General features: G+C 37.1%; 2 protein-coding genes across 29 annotated transcripts in view; both read left to right on the top strand.

Moving 5' to 3' along the window:
• The window catches only part of METTL8 (methyltransferase 8, tRNA N3-cytidine), a 117,750-nt gene that overhangs the window by 57,278 nt on the left and 41,482 nt on the right, over positions 1-18,990 (top strand). The gene's annotated exons all lie outside the window — the stretch shown is intronic.
• Positions 4,692-6,082, top strand: LOC107973827 (small ribosomal subunit protein eS26-like). Its single transcript, XM_016950033.4, has one exon. It carries the CDS (start codon positions 4,769-4,771, stop codon positions 5,132-5,134), a length of 366 nt encoding a protein of 121 aa, XP_016805522.1. The 5' UTR covers positions 4,692-4,768; the 3' UTR covers positions 5,135-6,082.

The following is an 18,990-nucleotide window of genomic DNA, read 5'->3' as shown; positions in this document are numbered from 1 at the left end:
GCTTATTGATTTGCATATGCTGAACCAGCCTTGCATCACAGGGATGAAGCCAAGTTGATTGGTGGATAAGCTTTTTGATATGCTACTGGATTCAGTTTGCCAGTATTTTATTGAGGATTTTTGCATCAGTGTTCATCAGGGATATTGGCCTGAAGTTTTCTTTTTTTGTTGTGTTTCTGCCAAGTTTTGGTATCAGGATGATGCTGGCCTCATAAAATGAGTTAGGGAGGAGTCCCTCCTTTTCAATTGTTTGTAATAGTTTCAGAAGGAATGGTATCATCTCCTCTTTGTACCTCTGGTAGAATTTAGCTGTGAATCTTATCTGGCCCTGGGCTTTTTTTGGTTGGTAAGCTATTACTGCCTCAATTTCAGAACTTGTTATTGGTCTATTCAGGGATTGAACTTCTTCCTGGTTGAGTGTTGGGAGGGTGTACGTGTCCAGGAATTTATCCATTTCTTTAGATTTTCTAGTTTATTTGCCTAGAAGTGTTTATAGTACTCTCTGATGGTAGTTTGTATTTCCGTGGGTCAGTGGTGATATCCCCTTTATCATTTTTCATCTATTTGATTCTTCTCTCTTTTCTTATTAGTCTAGTTAGCAGTCTATCTATTTTATCAATTTTTTCAAAAAACCAGCTCCTGGATTGATTTTTTTTTTTTTTAAGGGTTTTTTGTGTCTCTATCTCCTTCAGTTCTGCTCTGGTCTTAGTTATTTCTTGCCTTCCACTAGCTTGTAGATTCGTTTGCTCTTGCTTCTCTAGGTCTTTTAATTGTGATGCTAGGGTTTTGATTTGAAATCTTTCTAGGTTTCCGATGTGGGCATTTAGTGTTATAAATTTCCCTCTTAGTACTGCTTTAGCTGCATCCCAGAAATTCTGGTACATTGTCTCTTTGTTCTCATTGGTTTTAAAGAAGTTTTTGATTTCTGCCTTAATTTCATTATTTACCCAGGAGTCATTCAGGAGCAAGTTGTTCAATTTCCATATAGTTGTGTGGTTTTGAGTGAGTTTTTAAATCTCGAGTTCTAATTTGATTGTAATGCGGTCTGAGAGACTGCTTGTTATTATTTCAATTCTTTTGCATTTGCTGAGGAATGTTGTATTTCCAATTATGTGGTCTATTTTAGAGGAAGTGCCATATGGCACTGAGAAGAATATATAATCTGTTGTCTTGGGGTGGAGAGTTCTGTAGATATCCATCAGTTCTGCTTAATCCAGAGCTGAGTTCAAGTCTTGAATATCCTTGTTAATTTTCTGTCTTGTTGATCTGTCCAGTATTGACAGTGGGGTGTTAAAGTCTCCCACCACTATTGTGTGGCAGTTTAAGTCTCCTTGTAGGTCTCTAAGAACTTGTTTTATGAATCTGGGTGCTCCTGTATTGGGTTCATATATATTTAGGATAGTTAGCTTTTCTTTGTGAATTGATCCCTTTACCATTATGTAATACCCTTCTTTTTTTATTTTTTTTATTTTTATTTTTTTAGATGGAGTCTCACTCTGTCACCCAGGCTGGAGTGCAGTGGTGTGGTCTAGCTCACTGCAACCTCCACCTCCCGGGTTCAAGCAATTCTTCTGCCTCAGCTTCCCAAGTAGCTGGGACTACAGGCACATGCCACCACACCCAGCTAATTTTTGTATTTTTAGTAGAGATGGGGTTTCACTATGTTGGCCAGGCTGGTCTTGGACTCCTGACCTCATGATCCACCCACCTCAGCCTCCCAAAGTGCTGGGATTACAGGCGTGAGCCACTGCATCCAGCCATGTAATGCCCTTCTTTGTCTTTTTTGATCTTTGTTGGTTTAAAGTCTGTCTTGTCAGAAACTAGAATTGCAACCCCTGCTTTTTTCTGCTGTCTGTTTACTTGGTAAATTTTCCTCCATCCCTTTATTTTGAGCCTATGTATGTCTTTGCACATGAGTTGAGTCTCTTGAGTACAGCACACCAATGGGTCTTGACTCTATCCAGTTTGCCAGTCTGTGCCTTTTAATTGGGGCATTTAGCCAGTTTACATTTAAGGTTAATATTGTTATGTGTGAACTTGATCCTGTCATCTTGATGCTAGCTGGTTATTTTGAACACTAGTTGATCCACTTGTTGGTTGATGGGCATTTAGATTGGTTCCATGTTTTTGCAATTGCAAATTGTGCTGCTATAAACATGCATGTGCATGTGTTTTTTGTTTTGCTTTGTTTTGTTTTTTTCCATATAATTACTTCTTTTCCTTTGGGAGATACCCAGTAGTGGGATTGCTGGATCAAATGGTAGTTCTTCTTTTAGTTCTTCAAGGAATCTCCATACTGTTTTCCATGGTGATTGTATTAGTTTACATTCCCACCAGCAGTGTAAAAGTGTTTCCTTTTCACTACATACATGCCAACATCTATTTTTCTTTTTTTATGGCCATTCATGCAGGAGTAAAGTGGTATCTCATTGTGGTTTTCATTTGCATTTCCCTGATAACTAGTGATGTTGAGCATTTTTTTCACATGTTTGCTGGCTGTTTGTACATCTTCTTTTGAGAATTGCCTATTCATGTCCTTTGCTCACTTTTTGACAGGATTATTTGTTTTATTTCTTGCTGATTTGAGTTCCTTGTAGATTCTGGATATTAGTCCTTTGTCAGATACATAGTTTGAGAATATTTTCTCCCACTCTGTGGGTTGTCTGTTTACTCTGCTTATTATTTCTTTTGCTTTGCAGAAGCTTTTCAGTTTAACTAGGTCCGATTTATTTATTTTTGTTTTTGTTATATTTATTTTTTGTTGTTATATTTATTTTTGTTTTATTTTGTTTTGCTTTTGGGGTCTTAGTCATGAATTCTTTGCCTAAGCCAATGTCTAGAAGAGTTTTTCCGATGTTATCTTCTAGAATTTTTATGGTTTCAAGTCTTAGATTTAAATCTTTGATCCATCTTGGGTTGATTTTTGCTTAAGGTGAGAGATGAGGATCCAGTTTCATTCTTCTGTTATGTGGCTTGTCAGTTATCCCAGCACCATTTATTGAATAGAGTATCCTTTCCCTGGTTCATGTTTTTGTATGTTTTGTTGAAGATTAGTTGGCTGTAAGTATTTGGCTTTATTTCTGAGTTCTATATTCTGTTCCATTGGTCTATATGCCTATTTTTATACCAGTACCATGCTGTTTTGGTAACTAAAGCCTGATAGTATAGTTTGAAGTTGGGTAATGTGACACCTCCAGATTTATTCTTTTTGCTTAGTGTTGCTTTGGCTCTATGGGCTCTTTTTTGGTTCTGTATAAATGTTAGGAATGTTTTTTCTATGAAGAATGATGATGGTGTTTTGATGGAAATTGCATTGAATCTATAGATTGCTTTTGGCAGTATGGTAATTTTTACAATATTGATTGTACCCATCCATGAGCATGGAATGTGTTTCCAATTGTTTGTGTCATCTGTGATTTCTTTCAGCAGTGTTTTGTAGTTTTCCTTGTAGAAATCGTTCACCTCCTTTGCTAAGTGTATTCCTAAGTATTTTATTTTATTTTTTGCAACCTTTATAAAAGGGATTGAGTTATTGAGTTGATTCTCAGCTTGGCTGTTGTTGGTGTATAGCAGTGCTCCTGATTTATGTACATTGATTTTGTATCCTGAAACTTTACTGAATCCATTTATCAGATCTAGGAGCTTCTTGGAAGAGTCTTTAGGATTTTTTAGGTATATGATCATATCATCGGTGAACAGTGATAGTTTGACTTCCTTTTTTCCAATTTGGATGCCCTTTATAATAAGTGTGAAGACAGTGAAGACCAAAGGAACTCAGGATAGGAAGAGATTCCCAAGATGAGGTTGGAAGAGCAGGTAGGATTTAACTTGAGCTTTGAAGGATAAAGAGTATTTAAATAGTGAAGATAATGTTTTACCCAAGTGGTAGCATGAATAAAGATGTGAATTTGGGAATAAATACAAGAGATATATTCAAAGCAAGCAAATAGACCAGCCCAGTTGGAAGAGATGACTCAACAATGTTGCAGTTGGATGCCCAGTTAGTTAAGAACTACAAAGTGAAATATTTCAGTAAAGGATCATTTGACAAAGCAAAAGACCCAGACCCTCATAAAGGCTACCAGTCTCCCCTGCTACAGAAAAATGCAGAAAATACCTAATGTCTAGTCTTTGAAATGAAGCTTACAGGGCAAGAGAAGCAGGTCTCTGGAAAAGGTTGGGTGTCAGGGAGAATTTACCTGCAAAATAAAAGGAAAGAAGGAAGGATAAAGAACCTAGAATGCATTGTAGATTCATTTGTATTTTCCAATATTTTGTATAAACAGAATCATTTAATATGTTTTATCTTTTTGTCTGGCCTCTCTTACTCAGCATAATTATTTTGAGATTTATCTGTGTTGCTACATGTATCAATAGTTTGTTCCTTTTTACTGTTGATAAAAGATTCATAATCAGAATAAATTTAAAACTCCCAAAATTCAATAATAAGAAAGCAAACAACACAGTAAAAATGAACAAAATTTTAAGATACTTCACCAAAGAAGATATACAGACGGTAAATAAGCACATGAAAAGATGCTGAATATCATTAGTCATTAGAAAAGTGCAAATGAAAGGCACAATAAAATACTACTACACACCTATTTGAATAGCTGAAATTAAAAGTACTGAGCTTACCAAGTGTTGATAAGGATGTAGAGGAACTGGAACTTTCATACACTGCTGGTGGGAATATAAAATGGTATAACCATTTTGGAATACAACTTGGCAGTTTATTTGTTTGTTTCGGTTGTTTTTACTCACCACTATGCTAATGAGGAACTTGTCAGTTTCTTTAAAAGATAAACATATATCTCTGGTCCGTGCCTCCAAGATGACAAAGAAAAGAAGGAACAACAGTCATGCCAAAAAGGGCCGCGGCCACGTGCATCCTATTCACTGCACTAACTGTGCCCGATGCATGCCCAAGGACAAGGCCATTAAGAAATTTGTCATTCGAAACATAGTGGAGGCCGCAGCAGTCAGGGACATTTCTGAAGTGAGTGTCTTCAATGCCTATGTGCTTCCCAAGCTGTATGTGAAGCTACATTATTGTGTGAGTTGTGCAATTCACAGCAAAGTAGTCAGGAATCGATCTCGTGAAGCCCACAAAGACCGAACACCCCCACCCTGATTTAGACCTGTGGGTGCTGCCCCACGTCCCCCACCAAAGCCCATGTAAGGAGCTGAGTTCTTAAAGACTGAAGACAGACTATTCTCTGGAGAAAAATAAAATGGAAATTGTACTTAAAAAAAAAAAAAAGTTGAACATACACAACATGGATGAATTTCAGAATAATTGTGCTGAGTGAAAGAAGTTAGAAATAGAGTACATACAATACTTTCTTGTGCTGTACTAGAAAATGCAAACTAATCTATAGAGACAGAAGGCAAATCAGTGGATGCTAGTGGTGGAGGTGAGTGGGGAGAAGGGGAGGGGTGGGAGGGAGGAATTACAAAGGGGCACAAGGAAACTTGAAGGGAATGGACATGTTCATTTTCTTGATTACGGTGAAAATTTCACAAGTGTCTACATATATTAAAACTTACCAAGTTGTACACTTTGAATACAGTTTACTGTATGTCAGTTACACCTCATTAAAACCTTAAAAAGTTACTTCCATACACTGGAAAATAATGTAGCAGTTAATAAAAATGAGAGATCTATGTATACTGAAATCAAGAGATGGGTATGATATATCATTAAATGAAAAGAGCAAGCTGAAGAGAATTTTCTCCAGTATGACCTCATTTTTGTTAAGAAATTATTGTACCTGTGTTAGGATACAAAATCAATGTGCAAAAATCACAAGCATTCTTATATGCCGGTAACAGACAAACAGAGAGCCAAATCATGAGTAAACTCCCATTCACAGTTGCTTCAAAGAGAATAAAATACCTAGGAATCCAACTTACAAGGGATGTGAACGACCTCTAAATAAAAGAGGACACAAACAAATGGAAGAACATTCCATGCTCATGGATAGGAAGAATCAATAGCGTGAAAATGGCCATACTGCTCAAGGTAATTTATAGATTCAATGCCATCCCCATCAAGCTACCAATGACTTTCTTCACAAAATTGGAAAAAACTACTTTAAAGTTCATATGGAACCAAAAAAGGGCCCGCATTGCCAAGACAATCCTAAGCCAAAAGAACAAAGCTGGAAGCATCACGCTGCCTGACTTCAAACTATACTACAAGCCTACAGTAACCAAAACAGCATGCTACTGGTACCAAAACAGAGATATAGACCAATGGAACAGAACAGAGCCCTCAGAAATAATACCACACATCTACAACCATCTGATCTTTGACAAACCTGACAAAAACAAGAAATGGGGAAAGGATTCCCTATTTAATAAATGGTGCTGGGAAAACTGGCTAGCCATATGTAGAAAGCTGAAACTGGATCCCTTCCTTACACCTTATACAAAAATTAATTCAAGATGGATTAAAGACTTGGATGTTAGATCTAAAACCATAAAAACTCTAGAAGAATACCTAGGCAATACCATTCAGGACATAGGCATGGGCAAGGACTTCATGTCTAAAACACCAAAAGCAATGGCAACAAAAGCCAAAATTGACAAATGTGATCTAATTAAACTAAAGAGCTTCTGCACAGCAAAAGAAACTACTGTCAGAGTGAACAGGCAACCTACAGAATGGGAGAAAATTTTTGCAACCTACTCATCTGACAAAGGGCTAATATCCAGAATCTACAAAGAACTCAAACAAATTTACAAGAAAAAACCAACCCCATCAAAAAGTGGGCGAAGGATATGAACAGACACTTCTCAAAAGAAGACATTTATGCAGCCAACAGACACATGAAAAAATGCTCTTCATCACTGGCCGTCAGAGAAATGCAAATCAAAACCAGAATGAGATACCATCTCACACCAGTTAGAATGGTGATCATTAAAAAGTCAGGAAACAACAGGTGCTGGAGAGGATGTGGAGAAATAGGAACACTTTTACACCGTTGGTGGGACTGTAAACTGGTTCAACCATTGTGGAAGACAGTATGGTGATTCCTCAAGGATCTAGAACTAGAAATACCATTTGATCCAGTCATCCCATTACTGGGTATATACCCAAAGGATTATAAATCATGCTGCTATAAAGACACATGCACACGTATGTTTATTGCGGCACTATTCACAATAGCAAAGACTTGGAACCAACCCAAATGTCCATCAGTGATAGATTGGATGAAGAAAATATGGCACATATACACCATGGAATACTATGCAGCCATAAAAAAGGATGAGTTCATGTCCTTTGTAGGGACATGGATGAAGCTGGAAACCATCATTCTCAGCAAACTATCGCAAGGACAGAAAACTAAACACCACATGTTCTCACTCATAGGTGGGAATTGAACAATGAGAACATTTGCACACAGGAAGGAGAACGTCACACACTGGGGCCTGTCGTGGGGTGCGGGGAGTGGGGAGGGATAGCATTAGGAGATGTACCTAATGTAAATGACGAGTTAATGGGTGCAGCACACCAACATGGTACATGTATACATATGTAACAAACCTGCACGTTGTGCACATGTACCCTAGAACTTAAAGTATAATAATAATAATAAAAAGAAATTATTGTAGCTGTGTTACATGTATATACACCTTTGCTTTTATATAGAGAGAGAAAAGTCTGCAAAGGTCCACATTATCCTGATAATGGTATTTACATCAGAGATGGGAATGGGGATGAGAGGGAGGGTAGAGATGTAACTATATTTTATATGCATTGGTATTGAGTTTTAATTTAAAAAAAATGCCCCCTTCCTTATGTACCTATTTCCCATCTTGCTATCTACCTGATGACAAATTCTGTATTCTTTAATACTAATTCCAACTTCTCAAAATTTTGAGTTCTACCAAATCTTCCTCATTTTTGTGTCCTCAGTTCACAGGCCCAGTGCCTGATAGATATAGGTTCCCACTAAATATTTAATGAGGCAGGTGGGTATTGGTTTCTTCAGCAGCTGTGACCTCCATCCCATTGTATGCAAAGTAGAAAGGCATTGGCTCTATGTTTGTGTTTTTTGTTAGTCACACAAGTAAGAAACTCAGGCTGGTGTGGTGGCTCACTCATGCCTGTAATCCCAGCAGTATGGGAGGCCAGGCAGGAAGATCGCTTGATGCAGGAGTTGGAGACCAGCCTGGGCAACAAAGCAAGACCCATCTCTACAAAAATAATAATAATAATAATAATAACAACAACAACAACAACAATAATGTAATTTAAAAATTTTTAAAATCAGCTGGGCGCCGTGATATGCACTTATAGTCCTAGCTACTCAGGAGGCTGAGGCCGAAAGATTGCTTGAACTCAGGAGTTTGAGGCTGTTAGAGGTTTTCCCAAAGGCTAAAAAGGTTTTTTTAAAAAAAACTTGTTATAGGCTGGGCACGGTGGCTCACACCTGTAATCCTAGCGCTTTGGGAGGCCAAGGCAGGCGCATCACCTGAGGTTGGGAGTTCAAGACCAGCCTGGCCAATATGGTGAAACGTCATCTCTACTAAAAATACAAAAATTGGCTGGGCGTGTTGGCACGTGCCTGTAATCCCAGCTACTCAGGAGGCTGAGGCAGGAGAATCACTTGAACCTGGGAGGCGGAGGTTGCAGTGAACCGAGATGGTGCCACAGCACTCCAGCCTGGGTGATGGAGTGAGATTCTGTCTCAAAAAATAAATTAATAATGGAAAATGAAAACAAAACAAAAACAAAAACTAATTTACTAATAACAGTAACCAACTGAAATATTCATTATAGCCAAAAAGAGAGGTAGGCATCCTGGAGTTACAAATATAAATTAGACTCAATAGTAGAAAGGAAGATTTAATTGAAGTTACTTCAGTTATTAGCTGATATGCCTATAACAGCTATATTTTATCTTTTCTGAGACTCACATTTTTATTTACCTATTAACATCTCTGAAATCATGACATTTTTTACAGTTTGTGCATCTTAAAATTATAGTTGAAAATGTTTTTTCTTTATTACTGGTACAGAAAATAATAGCATATTGGATTTGATGAAATAGAATAATTATAATTTCAGAGTACTTAATCTTTTTCTTTTTTTAAGTACTCAACTTGATTTATTTACAAAGTGTAATACGTCCACATGCCCAGCACTCTAGTCAGGAGCAGAACATTGCAGACCCCAGAAGCCCTTAGGTCCTGTCCACCTTAATTACCTCCTCCCAAGGGAAACCAAAGTCTTCAAAGTACTTAATCTTAATTTGTATGTTGGTTATTTATTTATTTATTTATTTATTTTTGAGACGGAGTCTCACTCTGTCGCCCAGGCTGGAGTGCAGTGGCCTGATCTCGGCTCACTGCAAGCTCCGCCTCCCAGGTTCACGCCATTCTCCTGCCTCAGCCTCCCGGGTAGCTGGGACTACAGGTGCCCACCACCACACCCGGCTAATTTTTTGTATTTTTAGTAGAGATGGGGTTTCACTGCGTTAGCCAGGATGGTCTCGATCTCCTGACCTCATGATCCGCCCACCTCGGCCTCCCAAAGTGGTGGGATTACAGGCATGAGCCACCGTGCCCGGCCCGTATGCTGTTTTGAGAACTATTACTAATACAAAAACCAAAGGAGAGAGAAAAAATTTAAATGATTTTCCACTGCCATACATCAGGGCTAACCTGTAGAACATTTTTTATATTGTCAGAAAAGCATTATATGCTAATAATTGATAAATAAACAATGTACATAGATAGAAAGTTGATCCAGGAGGAAGTACATGTGAGCATACAGGAAAATATTTAACAGTTAAAAAAATACAAATGGAAAGAATAAAGTAATTTTTGGACCTATTAAATTAACACCAAAGAAAATAGAAAGAAAAGAAACTTAACACCTAGTCCAGGTAGCATTGTATATTAATATAATTTTGTTTGGTTGTCTGTTTATTTTTTAATTTATCTCTTCTGCCCTTTTTTCCTCTGTTCCTTTTTTCCTGCCTTCTTTTGGATAAATTGAATAATTTTTTTTTTTTTTGAGATGGAGTCTCTCTGTGTTGCCCGGGCTGGAGTGCAATGGCATGATCTCGGCTCACTGCAACCTCTGCCTCCCAGGTTCAAGCGATTCTCCTACCTCAGCCTTCCGAGTAGCTGGGATTATAGGCACGCACCACCATGCCCAGCTAATTTTTGTATTTTTAGTAGAGACGGGGTTTCACCATGTTGGTCAGACTGGTCTTGAACTCCTGACCTCATGATCCGCCCGCCTTGGCCTCCCAAAATGCTGGGATTACAGGTGTGAGCCACCGTGACCAGCCTAATTGAATAATTTTTTGTATCCAATTTTTACTTCCTCTACTGGCATTTAGCCATACATCTTTGCATTCTGTTTTAGGAATTATTTCAAGGCAATAGTTTCAAACATTTTGGTCTCAGGACCCCTTTACACTCTTAAATTACTAAGAACCGCAAAGACTTCTTATGGATATGGATTATGTCTATTGATATTTTCTGTATTAGAAATTAAAACTCAGACATGAAAACATTTATTAATTCCAAAACAATAATGAATCCATTACATATTAACATAAATGACATATTTTAATGTAAATGTATATTTCCAAAAGTGTAATGCAAAGAGTGGCATTGCTCTAAATGTTTGCAAGTCTCTTTATAATGTCTGCCATAATGGAAGAAATTGGATTCTCATATCCTCTTGCATTATATGAAGATAATTTGGTCTCTCACAGATATGTGTTTATAAAGGAGAGGAGTTTTTTTTTTGTTGTTGTTGTTGTTTTGAGACAGAGTCTCGCTCTGTTGCCCAGGCTGGAGTACAGTGGCGCGATCTTGGCTCACTGCAAGCCCCACCTGCCGGGTTCATGCCATTCTCTTGCCTCAGCCTCCTGAGTAGCTGGGACTACAGGCGACTGCCACCATGCCTGGCTAATTTTTTGTATTTTTTAGTGGAGACGGGGTTTCACCGTGTTAGCCAGAATGGTCTCAATCTCCTGACCTTGTGATCCGCCCACCTTGGCCTCCCAAAGTGCTGGGATCACAGGCGTGAGCCACCGCGCCTGGCCGGAGAGTTTTTAATAGCCTTTATCAGATAATTGTGGGGTTTTTTTTGATATTACACTAAATCTCAATAGTGGTAGTTTCTTAGTTGCAATATGGCATATGAAACCATATCACGGAACTTTTTATATTCTGCCATATATATATATATTTTTAAGACCGGGTCTCACTATATTACGCAAGCTGGCTGTGAACTCCTGGGCTCAAGCCATTTTCCTGCCTCAGCCTCCCGAGTAGCTGGGACTACAAGACTGCTCCACAGGGCCTGGCTCTATATTCTGCCATATTATGATACACTGGTATACCTTGCACTTTGGATAGATCCTTTACCTATGCATGATTTATAACATCATGCATGGATAATTTGGAAAATATTGGTTCCCTGTTTGATGTAGATCTTCTAAATGTTGACACATTTTATTATAAAATATTTAAAAATCACATTTGTTAATATCACCACCAGTCTCATCAGGAAAATCTGTATTGGGAAGCTGTCAAACTCATGGTGGTGGACACAAGCTTTCCAGAAGTCTAATTTTTGCTTGGAAGCACAAAATTTATTTTTGCAAACACATACCGTAATTTGTTTTTCTTAATGTGATAGGTTCATTTTGTTTACTTTTGAGAAACTGTATGCCACATGCCCAAGTCTAAATAACTATAGCTTTATCGGTAGTTGCTCTTTCAAGTAAAAATAGCATTCCATGAAAAAAGCAGCTAGTTCAGCTCACAGTTCATATGAGTACTTTTCCTCAGTCAAGCCATCCATTGTACTTCAGTACAGAAGTGCATGCTTTCCATCTTGTCACATAGACTATTAAAAAGATTTGTACCCAAGGGTCAATATTTCATAAAATTAATAGTTTTTACTGCTTCATCAATCAGCAAAATTGAAAATTTTTTAATTGTTTAATTTTTGTAAAAATTGTTATATTCTTTGCCGCTCACTGGATGGTGGCAGAGAATATGACAGTTAACATATTTTGGTGCCACTGCCTTCTTTCATTCCAAGGCAGTTGTAGTTTTACCCCTCATTGTTTTTATACCATCACTGCAAATGTCAACACAGTGAAAGAGCAAAACACAGTATTGTTATGAGAATAGTTTCGATTTAGTGGTCCACCTCAAAGGGTGGACAACAGTTTGAGAACCACAGCTCTAGACATTACAGTGTGCTTTGTCAACTTAGTATAGTCTGCTTAGAATTAATGTTGTGCCACCTAGCATAAAATTAAGAACCTTACAACAATATGTTTCTACTTGTCATCCCTCCAACATTTGTGATATTGTTGTCATACAGTTTACCTCTATATATAAATGCTATAATCATTGTTTTTACTTTTGCTATATATAGTTAGTTGAGTTTTTTAAAAGAAATTTAAAGTTTTTAAAAAGATTATTTTATAATTACCCACATATTTACCACTTCTGGTCTCTTTTTTTCACCCTGTAGATCTGAGACTCCGTGTAGTCCCCTTTTCCTTTAACCTGAAGAACTTTAGCATTTCTCGTAGTGCAAATTCTGCTGGTAACACATTCTCTCAAATTTTGTTTATCTGAAAATGTCTTTATTTTACAAATTTGAAAGATCTTTTTACTGCATGTGAAATTCAAGGGTTGACACATCCCTCCCATCCCCCTGTGCCGACATAAGATCTCCTTGCTTTATCTTCTGGCCTTCATTATCATTGTTTCTGATGAGAAATCAGCTGTAGTTTGCATTTCTTTTCCCACTGTATATGGTAGCTACTTTTCAAATTTATCTTTATCTTTGATTTTTATCAGTTTTCTCTGTATTTATATTGCCTGGGGTTTGCAGTGTTTCCTGCCTGGATCTATTGAGTATTTCTTTTTCTTCTTCTTTTTATCTTCAAATTTGGAAAAATTTTAGTATTTCTTATTATTATTTTTAACTCATTTTGTCTCTCTTTTCTACTTCTGGGCTTTCAATTTGTGTGTTTTTTAGACCAATTGGTATTATCCCACAGGTTACTGAGACTCACACTTTTTTTCAATCTTTGTGTCTCTGGTCTTCAATCTGAATAATTTCTACATCTGTCATTAAGTTTACTGACCCATTCTCTCCAGTGTCTGTCAGCTGTTAAGCCTCCCAATTTTTTTTTTTTTTTTTTGAGACAGGGTCTCACTCTGTCACCCAGGCTGGAGTGGTGTGATTATGGCTCACTGCCACCTCAACTTCCCATACTCAAGTGATTCTTCTACCTCAGCCTCCCAAAGTGCTGGGATTACAGGTGTGAGCTACCATGCCCACCTGAGCCTACTCAACTCTTTATTTCAGATAGTGTGTATGGGTTTGTTCTAGAATTTCCTTTTTTAAAAAAAAGTTTTCATTTTTTTCTGAGATTTCTTCCATCTGTGCATTCATTCTGTCCATCTTTTTCTTTAAATCTTTTAACATATTTTTCAATACTGTTTTAAAGTCCTTGTGTACTAATTCCAATATTTGGTTTTCTCAAAGTCTATATTTATTGACTGACTTTTCTCTTGATTTGCATGTCTTAATAGTTTTTGATTATATGGTGGACATTATGGATAATATCTTCTATGCAGTCTGGATTATGTTGCCTTCCTTTAAAGATGTCGAGTTTTTTCTGGCAAGTGGTTAAATTTCTGCCAGCTCCTTCTTGGATCAGGTTTGATTTTAGGTGTTGTTTGGGTGGGACTATTTTGATAATATCCTGAGTCTAGTGTGGTTCTTGTTCCTATGGCATGGGATTTCTAGGGTCTTAACTAAATACTCAAGGTGCTCAGATAGATCTTTCCACTGTGGCTTAGCCAGAACTCCAGTGTCACCAAGTACTATACTACCTATCTTGTCAGTTCTCTTTTCTCCATCCTCATTCCTAGAATCCTCTCTCTTCTACTAGATCCTGTGGCGACTCTGCCTGTAGATGAGCAGCTAGCACTAGCTGAAAACCTTAGGAGAACTCTTGTAGACCTCAGGGGCCCTCTTGTCTGTCCATCTCCCCTTTAGTATCCTGTTGCACAAACCCTCACCACCTCTGCAACTCTGAACTCTGATCTCTGCCTTCTCAACTCATGAAACTGCCACTCAGTGAGACAGCCTCTCTGCACCACAGTCTAGAATGTGTCCCCAGACAGAACAGGTGGATGTGGGGACTCACCTTTTGTGTTTTTCTTCTCTTAAGGATCAGTCTTGCACTGTCTGAAGTGTAGTCCAGTGTTTAAAAGCAGTTGCTTTATATATTTTATCCAGTTTATAATTATTTGTGGCAGGAGGGTAAGTCCATTGCCAGGTACTCTGTCATGGCCAAAATCATAAGTCCTATACCAGAGTTTTAAGTCATAATTATGTTGAAGATTTTGTAGTATATAGAAAAATGTGTGTGTGTTTGTTTGTGTAACTGTGTAATAAATATGCCTTTGTGTTGGAGAAACCAGCCCCATACCACCTGGCGGGTACCCAGATTCCAGCGGAGACAAAGGAATTAGAAAGAAACTGAATAAGAGTTTAAAAGGTGGGACCAGGGGACCAGAGCATCAGAGGCTTGCTCACGGCCCTGAGCTCTCGGCCTCCACCCAATTTATTGGTTTACAAGCTCTTCGTTCTTGCAAATGGGAGGGGTAGGAAGGGATGAGGAAAAGGATTAATCAGTGAAGGGGAACTCATGAGTCATTCAATAAGATGTATAGCAGTGACGGTTTCTGTGAATTTCCTGGAGCAAAGTAGTCTCTATACTGCTTAAGATCTTTAACTTATTGGGACTAAAATGGGTGGGAGTGGGTTTCAGGAGAAGCCAAGATGTTTGATTATACTCCACTGCTTCAAAGGAGTATTATTTCCCCGAGCAACCTGTGGAATGCCGTGGAGCTGTTATGCTCTTGGGGCATAAAGACAGGAAGGCAATAAGGAGACTTTTCTCCTCAGATGCCGCCCATGGCTCCCCGTGGGTGTCTCACACAGGGGAGACCAACTCATCTGGCATCCCAGAAACTCTCTTCCCCACACTTTGTTATAGAATTAAGAATTATTGCAATAGTTTTAGGCTGAAAGTAATAAACTATTTTTTCCTTTAACCTAAGAATAAATATTTTCTTTTTAATTCCCTAGTCATCTAATACATTTGTCAAATTTGTCAAATATCATTGACTTATAGAACAAAATTGTGTTCTATAGTGAGGCCATCACATACATAGTAAATGACAAAGATAGGAAAATAGTTTATGTTGGGTACTTTGGTTTATATCTGATTATTTAAAGTTGTAACAGGAAGCAACACTACATTCAGCAGAAGTTTCTCTAGGTAAGATTATCAAAAACTTTAGTATCCAACTTAAATAATTGGGGTGTGTGTGTGTGTGTTTTAACTTTTCCAAATCAAACCAAATACACAATTATTTAGATTACTATTGCCATCAACTAAAAGCTAAATCAAGGAAACATTATTCAATTGTACTATAGATATGGAAGGAATAAGAAATATATATAAACTATGTATACAAACAAATTATAGGGCATGTAAAAATTTGTTTTACTCAAAAATCTTCTATTTTTGAGGTTTTTTTCTCAAATTCAAATTTTCGTGAAAAGTATATTTTGTACTTTCTGCCCAAGTTTCTTTTTGATGTCTTTCCTTTTTTAAGAAAACATAACTTCCTTCTTATTATAAGGGTTGATGGCTTTTTCCTCAAGGAGGGTAAAGTTTTAAAGACAATTGTTGTATGTCTTAAACATAGAGTACAGGTTTTACATATAGTTTTTAAAAAATTATCTCTAGTTGAAGCTCTTTACGATATTAAGGAAATTTAAGATAGTTTGTTCTTACTCCTATTCAAACATAATTGGTTTTAGTTCACCACTTAGAATCTTCACCCTGTGTGTACATAATTTTAAACAGTTGTACTTATAATACATATATAATTTGGCCGGGCGCGCAGTGGCTCACGCTTGTAATCCTAGCACTTTGGGAGGCTGAGGCGGGCACCTGAGGTCAGGAGTTGAAGACCAGCCTGGCCAACATGGTGAAACCCCATCTCTACTAAAAATAAAAAAATTAGCCGGGTATGGTGGCACACGCCTATAATCCCAGCTACTCGGGAGGCTGAGGCAGGAGAATTGCTTGAACATGGGAGGTGGAGGTTGCAGTGAGCCAAGATTGTGCCACTGCACTCCAGCCTGGGGAACACAGCGAGACTCCATCTCAAAAAAAAAAAAAAAAGATATATATATATTTGTAAAATTTGGGGATGTACTTTTTTAACCTCATGTTATTTTATAAATACTTTTCCATATTGTCATATAATAGTCATATTTATTATCCTAATGTCTGCATAATATTCCTTTGATTTACTATAATTTTTTCATTCCTCTATCACTGAAGTTGTTTCTAATTTTTTGCTATTAATATTATATTTAGTGTTCCAGTGAATATCTTCATACAAATATTTCCCTGTACAGAATTTCTTAGTTCTTTCGAGTTACTTCGTTTCAGTAAGTTCCCAGAAGTACAATTTATTGGCCAAACTCTATAAACCACTTTTTTCCTTTGGTTTTTATTGCTGTTAAATACTTGATTTCATTTCCAGTTTGTTTATTATTTGTTTCTATGCTTAAATTCTATAGTTGTATTTATTACTAATAAAAAGTTGTATGATTCTTATTGTCAGCTGTTGGGTTTTGGGATACGTGAATCCAGTTCTTCCAAAATAAAGAACTGCCATAAAGCAGCAGGGCTGGAGGAGGTCCCCATAAATACAGTAGGAACATTTTATAGGTTTCTGTGGGGATTCTGTAACTGTGGTGTAAAAAAAAAAAAAAAAAATCTGTTTTGCAGGAACTTAGGATATACTATTCCCCTCACTTAGCAGTTAAGAAAATGAAGTAACATAAAGAACAGTGTAAGGAAGTTACAGTTAAGAAATAACTAAATCTATTAAATAAGAAATAGCAAGTTAAACTAAAAGCTTAAATGCTTAAAGCGGAAGACCACATATACTCTTACTGTCTCACAGCTTGATTCTTCCCAGGGAAATAGATTGTTCTATTTTCTTTCCTATATGTGGTAGAAATTTGTAGATGAAAAACTCATCCCTAGCCCTAGAAATACTGTTTTTTCAATAAATAACTTGTTGCCTTTAATTTCACAACTGTCATGTAATTGTATTCAATATAGTATATTTAATATATACAGAATTTAAAGTATAGTTGCCAGCCCCAATTTATATGTGATTGCTCACATATGTTAAAGTAAGTCAAAATAAGTCAAAACAAAAACTATTCTAACCTCATTTATTAAAGCAAGAGACAAAGCTGTTTAATGATTATTTGGCTTGTACATGATTCGGTTTTATTTAAATACTGGTGTTAAACTTTTATCTATGAAACTCTGAAAACATTCTCATTCAGTTTTCCTGGAGACTGCAGCATACCAATTTTGATTTATTTATTTATTTATTTTTATTTTTTTATTTTTTTAAGGAAAACAGTTTTGTACCTTCAATGGTGTATTTATAGCCAGGTCACTGGAATGAATATACCCTCTCATATCTGATTGTATAAGCAATACTTAAAATAGTACCATGCTTATCATCATTCCACCCAATGTAACTCCATATTCTGTCATTGTTACCCCCACTTTCCTAGATACTCAGTTTTAAGACCTTAGAATCATTCATGACTCTTACACTTCTACTCCAATATCTAGTTAATCTCTAGGTCTTAATTTCAGTGTTTTCAGTGTCTCGCTCTCCCCCTTTCCTTCCTGTTCTCCATAGCTACCACTTTAGTCGTGGGACTCATTACTCCTAGACCATTCCAACAGTCTAATTGGTCGCTTTTCCTCCAGTCTTTCCCCGCTTCACTGTGTCTTGCATACTACTTAACTGTTCAGCCCCACATTTAAGATCCTCTGAAATCTGACCATTACCCAGCTCCCAACTTCATCTGCAGTTGTCCAAGAGAACCAGTCAAAATGGAGTTTTTTAACTGTTCCCTGTATGCACTGTCTGTATTGTCAGCTTCTGAGTGACATGAATTTGCACCACCACTTTTCCTCCTAACCTGAGCCCAAACCTACCTTCTCTTAAGCCTTCCTATTTGCCCCAGCTGCATTAATTGGCTGCACTCCCCTTCATCAGGTGCTAGCCATGCATGTTTCACTGTATTATCATTTACTTATTGTTTACCTGCCTGCACTAGGAGAATATAAACCCAAGATGGACAAACGTTACATCTTAAATCTCTCTGTGTCCCCCACTGCCATGGTAGAAAATAATAGACTAATAGTTGAGAAGATGGACTTTGAAGTGACACAAACCTAGGTGAATTCTGGTTCTGCCACTTCCTGGCTATATGACCTTGAATAAGTTATTAAATTTCTGTTAGCCACTATGCAAAGTGGACATGATTATAACCCTATCAAAGGATTTTTGAAAGGATTAAATAAGACATATGTATGTAATGTGCTTATTATAATACCTGATATGTAATAAATAAAGGATGGCAGTTACTATAATTATAATTATGATCATCCTAACTACTCAATGTTTGTCGGTCACAGCATGATGCACTTCCAAGAAAATTGTATAATTTATCCCTTCTCATCAGTCAGGTGACTACATATATCATATGATAATAGTGTTAGGGGTTTTTCTTCTAGGCTAAATGCAACTTGAATATGGGGTGTGTAATTTTTTTATTGTTTAGCGATAAAAAATTATTCCTGGTTTATTCCAGGAAATTGCTTTGCTTATAGTCTAACCTATTGCAAAAAAAAAATGCAAACTTTGTGAAAACAAAACTTAAAAAAAAATTACCTTTCTTGTATACAGTTGTCGCTTCTATTCCAAGAAAGACATTTTTGTGCAGCAGATAATAGTATCTTCTCATATAGGGAGAGTAGATTCTGAAACTAAAAATACTTATAGAAAGTACCAGAA

This window comes from Pan troglodytes, chromosome 13, assembly GCF_028858775.2.
Source record: "Pan troglodytes isolate AG18354 chromosome 13, NHGRI_mPanTro3-v2.0_pri, whole genome shotgun sequence".
NCBI lineage: Eukaryota > Metazoa > Chordata > Mammalia > Primates > Hominidae > Pan > Pan troglodytes.
Note: the sequence above shows the minus strand (reverse complement) of the source record. Positions and strands in the feature narration are given on the sequence as shown.